The sequence below is a fragment of the Bos indicus genome, chromosome X, assembly GCF_029378745.1.
Source record: "Bos indicus isolate NIAB-ARS_2022 breed Sahiwal x Tharparkar chromosome X, NIAB-ARS_B.indTharparkar_mat_pri_1.0, whole genome shotgun sequence".
In the NCBI taxonomy this organism is placed as follows: Eukaryota; Metazoa; Chordata; class Mammalia; order Artiodactyla; family Bovidae; genus Bos; species Bos indicus.
The window spans coordinates 121363234-121375513 of record NC_091789.1 but is presented as its reverse complement, the minus strand read 5'-3'; the positions used below and the strand labels follow the sequence as shown (position 1 = coordinate 121375513).

General features: G+C 45.3%; 1 protein-coding gene across 1 annotated transcript; it reads left to right on the top strand.

Annotated features, from left to right (window-relative positions):
- Positions 1-5742: 5742 nt before the first annotated feature.
- On the top strand, positions 5743-10038 carry LOC139181033 (melanoma-associated antigen B2-like). The gene is made up of 2 exons (XM_070783749.1): positions 5743-5987; positions 8225-10038. Exon 2 carries the CDS (start codon positions 8286-8288, stop codon positions 9339-9341), a length of 1056 nt encoding a protein of 351 aa, XP_070639850.1. The 5' UTR covers positions 5743-5987; positions 8225-8285; the 3' UTR covers positions 9342-10038.
- Positions 10039-12280: the final 2242 nt, after the last annotated feature.

Genomic DNA, 12280 nt, shown 5'->3' with positions numbered 1-12280 from the left:
AGCTGCACTTGCAATGCATAAGCCCAGTGATTTGACTCTATTGGCATCACCCCCTGTCTCGGGCTGGTACAGCTTGGTACCAAAAGAGATTGCGACCTTTCCTGGTAGGGCAAAGTGACAATGGGGTGAATGTTTTGAGTGTCCAGGAAACTGTTAGTACTAAGAAAGGTATTCAAGAAAGGTGCAGGACACAAAATATCACAGAAAAGTGAGTTGTGCTTCTAAATACTGACAACAACCTATCTGAAAAAGAAGTTAAGAAAACAGTTCTATTTCAAATATGTCAAAAAGAATAAAGTACTTAGAAATAAATTTAATCAAGGAAGTGAAATGTCTATACACTGAAGGCAACAAGACACTGATGGAACAAATTGGAAAAGACACAAATAAAAAGATGTCCCAAGTATATGGATTGGAAGAAGTCATACTGTTCAAATATCCATACTGCCCAAAGTGATCTACAGACTTAATGTACTGTGTGTCATAATTCCACTGGAATTTTCCAGAGAAATAGAAATGCTAAAATTCTTATGAAACCACAAAAGACCTTGGGTAGACAAAATAACGTTGAGAAAGACAAGCAAAGGTGGAAGCCTGGCTCTTCTTGCCTTTGTTCAAGACAATATGATACCAGCATATACATAGATACACAGACCAATGGAACAGAATAGAGCCTAGAAATACAACCATGCACATATAGTCAAGTAATCTTTGACAAAGGCACAAAGAATACACAGTGAAAAAGATAGTATCCTCAGTCAACAAATAGTGTTGAGAAAACTGAATATTTGCATGAAAAGTATCAAACTGGAGTCGTATCTTACATCATACTCAAAAAATGCAGAATGGATTTAAGACTTAAAAATGAGATCAGAAACCTTAAAACAGTTAGAAGAACACATAGGGGAGAACTCTTTGTCGTTTGTCTTGGCAATGTTCTGGGGATTTTAGTTTTTTTGTTGTTGTTGTTCTTTGTAATTTGACAACAGAAACACAGGCAAGAAAAACAAAAATAAATGGCACTACATCAAATTAAAAAGATTCTGTATAGCAATGGAAACAATCAACTAAATGAAAAGGTGGAATAGGAGAAAAAGTTTGCAAGCCATATGTCTGATAACTTAATATAAAAGGAACTCAGACAACTCAATAACAGACTAATTAATTGAAAATAACTAAAAAAGGAGCAAAGAACCTAAATATTTTCCAAAGAAGACATACAAATGCCCAACAGCTATATGAAAAGGAGCTCAGCATCACTAACCACCAGAGAGATGATAATCCACACCACAGTAAGAGATCACCTCATACCTGTTGGGAGAGCTATTATCAAAAACCAAGTGATAACACGTTTTGGCAAGGGTGTTGAGAAAAGGGAACCTTTGCACACAGTTGCTGGGAATATAAATTGGCACGGCCACTATGGAAAAGAAGTGTGGAGGTTCCTCAGAAAATCACAACTGTAACTATCCTACGACTCAGCATTGCCAATTCCTTGTATGTAGTCGACCCTTGAACAACACAAATTTCAACTGTGCAGGTCCACATATAGATGAATTTTTTTCAATAAATACATTGGAAAACTATTCAGAGGTTTGAGATGACTTGAAAAAACAGGTGACTCGCATATCCTAGGAATATAAAAAGATTAAGAAAAAGCTGTCATGAATGCATAAAATTTATGTAGATACTAGTCTATTTTATCACTTCATGGGAAATAGATGGGGAAACAGTGTCAGGCTTTATTTTTGGGGGCTCCAAAATCACTGCAGATGGTGAGTGCAGCCATGAAATTAAAAGACGCTTACTCCTTGGAAGGAAAGTTATGACCAACCTAGATAGCATATTCAAAAGCAGAGACATTACTTTGTCAACAAAGGTCCGTCTAGTCAAGGCTATAGTTTTTCCTGTGGTCATGTATGGATGTAAGAGTTGGACTGTGAAGAAGGCTGAGCGCCGAAGAATTGATGCTTTTGAACTGTGGTGTTGGAGAAGACTCTTGAGAGTCCCGTGGACTGCAAGGAGATCCAACCAGTCCATTCTGAAGGAGATCAGCCCTGGGATTTCTTTGGAAGGAATGATGCTAAAGCTGAAACTCCAGTTCTCTGGCCACCTCATGCGAAGAGTTGACTCATTGGAAAAGACTCTGATGCTGGGAGGGATTGGGGGCAGGAGGAGAAGGGGATGACAGAGGATGAGATGGCTGGATGGCATCACCGACTAAATGGACGTGAGTCTGAGTGAACTCTGGGAGTGTGTGATGGACAGGGAGGCCTGGTGTGCTGTGATTCATGGGGTCGCAAAGAGTCAGACATGACTGAGTGACTGAACTGAACTGAACTGAACCATAAAATATACACAAATATGAAAATATTAAATTTATCAAAAGTTATGCACGCGCGCGCACACACACACACACACACACACACACACACACTTATGGACCATGAATAGCACTATTCGTCCCTGATGAGCAGTTTCAGTAGTAAATTGTGATCTCAAAAAACTGATCACCAGTGGTTTTCAGGTAGTTCTCATTGTGTTTACTATGATATATTGTAAACCTTGAATAACATGATAGGACTCATATGAAGTGCCCCTAGTGGTGCTGGAAGTGCTCTCAAGAAGCAGAGAGAAGTCACGACATTATGCAAAAAAGTTGAATTGCTTGTTGTGTACCACAGTGTGGGTCTGCAATCGTGGTTGCCACCATTTCAAGATGAATGAATCCAGCATAAGGACCACTGTAAGAAAAAGAACAGGAAATTTAAGTGCAGCTACACCAGCAGGTGTGAAAACCTTGTGCTTTTTTGAACTACATTTTTATCTTGTGTTTAAAATATAGCTTGTATGTGGGTGCAGGATTGCTATAAGCAAGGCATACCTATAGACTCTAATATGATTGAAGAAAAATAAAAGTCATTATGACAACCTAAAGCAAAAGGCGGGTGTGAAGGATCTAAAGCTGGAGAATTTAATGGCAGCAAAGGATGGCCTGACAAATTTAGAAAGAGGTTTGACTTAAAATATCAAAATAATAGGAGAAGCAGCTTTTGCGAAATCAACAGGCAACAGATGCGTTCCCAGATGCCATTAAGAAAATCACTGGGTATTAGCTCTTCACGGGATAGCTATCCCAGAGTCTGGGTTGCTATCTCAATTTAGTTCCCTCAGATTGCCCTCGGGGCATTCAGACACGGGGTCCTTACCCTAAGCAATGCAGCCTGCGCCTCCCTGTCAAGGCCCCCCCCCCCGCCCCGCCCCCCCTGCCTTGCTAGTGGCAGACGTGAGTGTCTAGGCTGCTGCTCCACTGGGAGTTGCCATTAGGCATGTAATCTGTGGGTTTTAATTATTTATGTATGTATTTTTTTTTTCCTCCCGATTATATTTCCCTCTAAGATTCCTAGGCTCACCACAGACCCGCCAGTGAGAGTGTTTCGTGGTGTTCGGAAACTACTCTCTTTAAGATTCCCTTCCCGGGATGGATTTCCATCCCTACCTCTTTTATCTCTATGTTTATCTTTTATATGTTGTCCTACCTCCTTTTGAAGACAATAAACTGCCTTTGTAGGTTCCTGATGTCCTCTGCCCGCGTTCAGAAGTTGTTTTGTGGAATTTTCTCAGCATTCAAATGTTCTTTCAATGAATTTGTGGGGGAGAAAGTGGTCTCCCCATCCTATTCCTCTGCCATCTTAGGACTGCCCCTTGAAACATGGGATCCTAATTCCACAACCAGGGTTTGAACTCATACCCCTTACACTGGAAGCACAGTTTTGTTTTCTGTAATTTAAACGTTTATTTTTTGCTTGGGGATAGCCGATTAAGAATATTGTGACAGTTTCAGATGAACAGTGCAGGGACTCACCCATACATAGACATGTATCCACTCTCCCCCAAACTCTCCTACCATCAGTATTGCCACATAGCACATAACCAAAAGAATTAAGAGAGATAAAGGAGAGAAAGAGATAATGCTCAGTAACCATATGATTATCTGCATGTGCAAATTCAGACACCCTCAAGTTATCAAGGGCTTACAAGATTATCAGGTGCTATGCTTCTATTTAGAAAGTAAATACTTAATTTTTTTAATTAAAAATATTTATTTTTGGCTGCTCTGAGTCTTAGCTGTGACACTCGGGATCTTTGTTGCCACATGCAGGCTCTTTAGTTGTGGCATATGAAAGTTTTAGTTGTGGCACATGAACTCTTAGTTCTGGTATGTGGGATCCAATTACCTGACCAGGGATCAAACCTGGGGCCCCTTCACTGGGAGTACAGAGTCATAACCACTGGACCAACAGGAGAGTCCTGAAAGCAAACATTTTAGAACCACCCTAAATATGGTGGCTCAGAAAGTAAAGAATCCACCTGCAATGTGGGAGTCCTGGGTTTGATTCCTGGGTTTGGTACATCCGCTGGAGGAGAGCAACTCACTCCAGGATTCTTGCCTGGAGAATCCCCATGGACAGAGGAGCCTGGCAGGCTACAGTCCATGGGGTTGCAAAGAGTAGGACATGACTGAGCAACTAAGCACACACCCAAAATCTGGCTGAGGAGAAGAAATATATCAGCTCTTTTTCTCTGACAGCATAACATCTGTCCTGAGTTCCTTGATTTCTGCTGCATTTTCCTAATCTTACATCACTTTGGGGACTGAGACCCATTTTCTCCAAGATTTGCTAGAGGGTAACTGCTCAAGTGTTTGTAGGAATATGCATTTCCCAGGAAGCCTTTAATTAAGCAACAGAAACTCATATCAGAACTCCATAAAAGAGGACTGTGGAGACAGTGACTCCTGATTATAGTGGTCACCCAAAGAACTATCTTAGATCAGTAGAAGGAGCAGTCTCAGGCTGTGGTAGATGTAGTAAGGATGCTGAGCAAGAGGAATCCAGAAGGACTCGAGTTGCATCCCTGCTGCCTGTTTTCGGAGGCCCTTCTGGACTACGATCACATGAGGGTCACCCTGACTTCCAACTTGGAATTCTCAAGGAGACTAGGACCTTGATGTAAGACAAGTAGCTTCACAAAGCAGAGAGTGGAGTTACAGGGTTCGTCCCGTGTCAATGTGAGGACGTGAAAGTGCACTCACAGTAGCACACACTGCATCGAAGGAGGCCCTGGAAAATCTCTATCGCTGTGCTCCCCAGGAATCTCAGGGCACAGATGTCAGGTTGATTTCAGTCTGGAAATTCTCAGTGAGGTGAGGCCTCTGTCTAATAGGATCAGCCTATTAGATGGGTGGAGGAACCTGAGCCTAAGCAGGACCTCAGATGACAATGCTGAGTGTTAGTGGGGACCGCTGGAGAGGGAGCCAAACAGCATTCTGTAAATTCTTAGCTCTGAGAGACCCAGAACAGCTACTTCTAAGTGGTCCCCACATTCCACCTGTGTGAACTCAGGGAGGACAAGGCCTTCTCTAGCAGGATAGGGCCCCAGATCTGCAGAGGGGTGTCATCTTGACCATAACCGGACTTAAGGTGAGGACGATCAGTGCTAATGAGAGGATCTCCCCAGAGCAGTGCTCTGATTCCTTCCACTAGGGACTTGGGTTGGAGAAGGAAATGGCAACCCACTCCAGTGTTCTTGCCTGGAGAATCCCAGGGAAGGGGGAGCCTGGAGGGCTGCCATCTATGGGGTCGCACAGAGTCGGACATGACTGAAGTGACTTAGCAGCAGCAGTAGCAGGGACTTCGGAAGGCAAGGGCTTTGTTTGGGGGCTGTAGGACTTGGGTTTATAGATGGAGGCGTTCGGGGCTCTGATAAACTGCACACGTAGGACCCTGAGAGCGAATCCAGGGACAGATGAATATTGAGCTACCGGGCTTCCCGTAGCATGCTGCCCTTGCCGTCGACCCCAGACGACCTCACGTAGGACCCTACGCAGCTCCCCTCCACTTCCGCTTCGAAGGCGAGGAGCTCGACCAGTAGCCGCAGTAACCGTTTGGCGGAGACTTAGTGTCCAGGACTCGTCTGGAACCAAGGTGAGGACTTGAATGTAGCTGAAGGGACTTTCCCAACCCTCCCAGTAATAAAAGTGACCCATCCACATCCCACCCCTGTGATATGGCTCTTGTGGGCCCCTCAGAGCTATCGGCTGAATGTGGTCTAGAGTGTCTCAGGCTAAGGCGTTGGTCTGTGGGGGTAGGCCCAGATTCTACCCCGTAGGAGGTCTAGGACCTAGATTATGGCCCTGAGGGCTGAGGAGCAGAGTTCGACACTGCAAGAGGGCCACACTGAGCGACTCCCCTATACTGGGCTCTAGGAGGCCTCGGTTAAGCTGGCCAACTGTGGTGCCCCCTGGTGTCCACTGGAGGTGGTTTTGGTGAAGTGAGAACCTTGCTCTAACCGAATAAACCCAGTTCAACAAAGGGAGCTAGTCTGCAACATGATTCATGGTTGTGTCGCTGAGTAAGGATGGCGGCCACTTCCTTAAGAAACGGGGCCACATAAAGCGCCAGCCCTGTTTTAAAGCCTGGGAGAATTGGGCGTTTTGACATGACACTTGCCGGGACATCTCAGGGAAATGAGCAACCAGGTCAAAGTGGTAGCCTTAGGTTATTAAGGGAGGGTTTCAGATTTGCCAGGGGTCATGGTGAGAACCTCGGGGGCTATGGATATGTTCGACACCACATCATTCGGACCAAATCCTCCCTGACGTCATCCCTGGCAGACCTCAAGAATACATGTCAGTCCCCACTGTGGGCTAAGGAGTGGTCAGCTAAGGCAGTGGTGAACAGAGGGAGTGCTCTTAGACCCTGTCATGTGTCAACTGTAGACCTTGGATACTTCTATGTCCTGGCTATTGTAAATAGTGCTGCAGTGAACATTTGAGTACAAGTGTCTTTTTCAGTTAGTTTCCTCAGGATATATCCTCTGTAATGGTACTGTTGGCTCATGTGGTAGTTTTATTTCTAGTTTTTTATGCAGAGTGAATTAAGTCAGAAAGAGGAAAGCTCATATCATATATTAATGCATATATATGGAATCCAGAAAGATGGTACTGATGAACCTCTTTGCAGGACAGCCTGGCTCTGCAGACATAGAGAACACAATGGTGTAAACAGTGGGGGAAGGAGAGGGAGGGACAGATTGAGAGAGTTACATTGAAAACGTTCACATTACCATATGTAAAATAAATAACCACTGGGAATTAGTTTTATGACTCAGGGAGCTCAAAGCCAGTGCTCTAACAGCTTAAGAGGGGTGGGATGGGGTGGAGGGGGGAGAGAGTTTGGAGAGGGAGGGGACATACAGTATACCTATGGCTGATTCATATTGATGTGGGGCAGAAAATAACACAATATTGTAAAGATATTATCCTTCCATTAAAAATAAATAAATTTGTTTTAAAAAAGACATATAGAAGAAAAGAGAAGCAAAAAAAAAAAAAAATTTTAACTTTGAATTGGGATCTTGAATGGGACCACAGGGACATCAACCTGCCTGCAACAGCTTCCATTCTTAGGAGACCGTGTTTGGGAAGATGAGGTCATCTTCACTTCCTCCTGTGGGGACACAGGGTGATTGGCTTTTACTATCAGACAGGTATCAGTTCAGGAGAAAGGGGAGGTTCTCTGCCAGGCGCCCAGTTAAGGAACCTGAGTGAGGACTCAGAGCATGCATCCCAACCCTTGGATTTCAGCCCAGGAAATCTCAGGGATGGGCTGTGAGGTTGAACATCTGCTTTACTGTTTTATACCAAGTCTAGGGGAGGGGAAATGTCTTGTCTGAAGGTGCAGCCACCAGTTAGCAAATGGAGAATAGTGCCCAGCATTTTAAGGAGCCAAGGTAAGGACCATGAATGATGATCCCAGTGAAGTCAGGGTTGAAAAGACCCTACTGAGCTCTCAGCACTGGGTATCCCCTGGGAGGGAGGTGGACTGAGGCATCCCTTCACTTGCTTCTGGATCATGTGGAGTTCTGAAGTGTCTGCATCAGAGCCAGGACTTGATGTGATAATACTGAAGATGAGCAGAGAGGACCCCACTGTCAGCACCTGGTGTCACCTCAGTAAATGCAAAGCAGGGCTGAGAGGATGCAGAGGAATAGTAAGGCCTCTGTTCTTCCTCTGGGATTCTCAGGGGACAGGCTGAGCAGGAGGCTTATGGGTTCCTAGGGCAGTGTCCTCAAGGACACCTGCAGAGGCGGCCTTTGATTAAGCCAAGGTAGAATCTCCCTGTTCTAACGTGCTCATGTCACCTCATTCTCCATCCTCCAGGTGCCCCAATCTCCTGTCTATTGGCCCAGACCCCTGCCTGCGGTCCCTGACCACAGCTGTCATGCCTCGTGGGCAGAAGAGTAAGCACCGTGCTCGTGAGAAACGTCGCCAGGCCCGGGCTGAGATCCAGGGTCTTCATGATCAGGCTACCACATCTAGGGGAGAAGAGACCACCTCCTCCTCCCCTCCTGATTCAGAGAGTGCTCCCTCAAGCTTGTCTGCTGCTGGCACCCCCAAGGGGCCTCAGGGAGCCCAAGGCACCACCAGTGCTGCTGCAGGTGCTATACGCAAAAGATCTGGTGGTGGTGGCACAGCACGCTCGAGATCTGGAGTAGGTGGCACAGCACGCTCGAGATCTGGTGTAGGTGCCGAGGGCCAAGTTCAGGGAGGTGAAAATTCCTCCCAGGCCTCAGCTGCTGCTGAGAGCTCTCATACAGATCTTCTGACCATGGAGTCAGAGAATTTGGTGAAGTACATGCTGTTAAAATATAAGATGAGGGAGCTAATTAAGAGGTCAGAAATGGTGAAGGTTATCCACAGAAGGTACAAGGCACAATTCTCTGAGATCCTCAGCAGGGCCTCTGAGCACATGGAGATGGTGTTTGGCCTGGTGCTCAAGGAAGTCAGGCCCAACAGTCACTGCTATACCCTGGTGAGCAACCTAGATCTCAGCGACAGTGAGTCTATGAGAGGTGACTGGGGGCTGCCGAAGAATGGTCTTCTGATGCCTCTACTGGGTGTCATCTACCTGAATGGCCATCGTGCCTCTGAGGAGGAGGTCTGGAAGTTCCTGAATATTCTGGGCATCTATGATGGAAGAATGCACTTCATCTTTGGAGACACCAGGAAGCTCATCACAGAAAATCTGGTGCAGGAAGAGTACCTGGAATACAACCAGGTGCCTGGCAGCAATCCCCCTCGCTATGAGTTCCTCTGGGGTCCTAAAGCGCTCACAGAAAACAGCAAGACGAAAGTCCTGCAATTTTTGACCAAGGTCAACGATTTGGTCCCTGACGCCTTACTGCTGCATTATGAGGAGGCTTTGAGAAGAGGAGGCAGAGAGAACCGGAGCCAGAGCTGCAACCGGGACCGGCCCTTCTGCCTCAGCCAGCGCTGACCCTTCTGCCTCGGCCAGACCTGGCACTTCTGCTGCAGCCAGGGCTGGCACTTCAGCCTCAGCCATGGCTGATATGTCTGCCTTGGCCGGTGCTGGCCCTTTGGCCTCGGCCAGGGATGGCACTTCTGCTGCAGCCAGGGATGGCACTTCTGCTGCAGCCAGGGATGGCACTTCTGCCTCAACCAGTGCCCACTCCAGGGCCACATCCAGCCACTCATCTGGCCCCTAGTGTGGTCTGAAGCCCATTCTTCACTTTGTGGTTGGAAAAGCCTGTCAACCTGTGTTCCGAATATGCATCAATAACTTGTTGACTTTTTATTCCTCAATTTTCAATTGTTACTTTTTACAACAAAGTTTATTTTAGGTTCATGATAGAAGTATTTGAATTACATGGGTCTCATGCTGTTTGCTGTTTGTCAGATTTAGGATTAAGAGTTTTGTTCTTTGAAATACATACTGGAAATCCTCAAATCACTTTTGTGATCCAAGATGAGAATAACTACACTTTAGGATAAGAATATCCATAGAAATATGCAAGACACCACACTAAGGCTCAGAACATAGAAGCACAGACAAATAGCTGAAAGTTTGTCAATTTGGGGTTTGCTTTACTTACTCTCTGTTTAGTTTCCCTTTATATAAATGTAAAAGATATATACTTTGATTGGATTATATTTTTCAAGAATGTTTGAGAATATAAATTACAGCAAATGATTTATACGTGGTTCTTCTTTTACACAAACATTAATTGAGCATCTGCTCTTAAGAAAACTTCATGCTTGTACTGGCAATGTTTAGTCAAAAAAAAAAAAAAGCAGTGCATGCCTCTGCCCATGCAGTTATAGTTTCTCAGAGAAGCTGTCATTATTTGGAAGAGGCTGAGTTACTCTCTAAATCAGAACGAACAAGAAAGAAGCAAGGTAAAGAGGGGGTGGCAAGAACATATTACTTTGGTTTCATTGCTAAGCAGAAGTTTGGCTGATTGGGGAGGTTGGATCTTTTTTTATTTTTTATCAGTTAGAACACTGCATAGTCCCTGACATCTCTTAGATGCCAAAAAAAGCAAAAAACAAAAAACCCAGCTGATGTAACATCTGAGGTCAAGATAATCATAGTGATAACTGCCATTGCCCCTAATGTCTCAATAGATACAGGCGCCGTGCCCAATGCTTTCCATAAATACATATATTCCACCAATCCTACCAGACAGAGCTTATCAAACTCACTTTACAGTGGAGAGCCTGAGGCTTATAGAGTTAGAGTTTGGTTTTGTGCCAAAATACTTAAGGCTGGTAATTGACAGAGCTGGGACTAGACTCCTGCCCTAAACTAACATGAGCAGTCTTACTATTCTTCTCTCCCCACCCTGAGACACACCCTCGTCTTTTTTTTAAACAAGTACTTTTGACATTTCATTTCCTTTTCTTTATTTATTTACTTTTTATTTATTTATTTATTTGGCTGTGCTGAATCTTATTTGCGGCACATGGGATTTACTTCCCTGACAAGGGATCAAACCTGGGCCCCCTGCATCAGGAGCCTGGGGTGCTAGCCACTGGACCACCAGTAAAGTCCCCACCCTGTATCTTGTATTTCAGTGTTTTTCTCAGCACTTCAAAATTTGTCCTAGGTGATAAAAAAAGAATGCCCTTGTGCTCAAGCTACTGGATTGGAATGTGTAGCCAGAGCAGTAAGAATACCAAATATATTTAACAAAAAATACGTATACCTTATTCATTACTCACGGATGAAAGAAAGAGACAATATTCTGTGCCAGTATAAGCATGTACGTTGGCCATGTTAGATAACCTCTGAAGACCAAGGGCTCTCCATATCTTGCTTACAGTCTCTTGCCTATAGAAAGTAAATCTATCAGAACAGAAATGCCATGAGAACCTTCACCTGGCTGATGAGGAGATAGATTGATGTACTTTTTTTTTTTTCCCTGACGGGCTGCCACCTCTCCTTGTCCATCTCCCATCACTCCTGGGACAGGGACCCATTCATTCTCTGTAGCACTGCAGAGCAAACGGCTCAAGAGTTTGCAGAGATGTGGAATTTCCCCAGAAGCCTTTAATCCAAGACACAGCAAGGTGAGGACCCCATGGAGGAGGATTGAGGAGAGCAACACCCCAGAATATGGGGTGGGAGTCACTGGGACAGCACTCCCGTCTGCTCTCAGACACAGGATCTCAGAACTGTTAGGCTAAGCATGCCTCGCTTATTTTTCAGGCTTCTCAGAAACTTGGTCTTGGGACCGAGTTCTGATCTGAGGTTAGATAGGAGAGAGGGTCAGTCTCTCAGAAATGATGGTGATAAACCTGAATGAGGGTGATAGAAAGACCCAGCCACAACAGTAGCAACTTGTAAAGACCCGTCCTCATTGGCAATCCCATGAAGTCCAGAACAATCCAGGCTGCTATGGTTAACATTTTCAGCTCAGGTCCCGGGAAGGTGGGGACATTGGGAATCAGCAGAGTCCTCAGCCTCAGATCAGCAGAGAATAGAGGCCCAGGAAGGGTGCAGAGTCAAATTGAAGACCCAGGGTGTGGATATGGAAGCCCCTCAACCCCAGCCGACAGGGCTACACTAAGTCCCTCCTCTCCAGTTAGCCCTGGGAAGCATAGGTAAGTGCTAGCCAGCTCAAGGGCCCCCTGACTTCTGACTGGAGGGTGTCAAGGAGATGTGGACCTTGGTTTATAGGCTGGCTCTTCATCAGAGAATGGAAATCCCAGGCATGACATTTTCACAGTCCTGTATGAGGAGTGTGTCAGCCAACTACCCCATTACAGATAAATTCTTAGAAAGTTCTGCAAATGTAATGGGCCCTGGGAGGGAAGAGGCAGGGCTTTCAGAGTAAGTGTATCCCTTATTTCCTGAAGGAGAATGGCTTCAGGGCATTAAAATCCTTGGACTAATGGAGGAAGCCTCTATCAGCT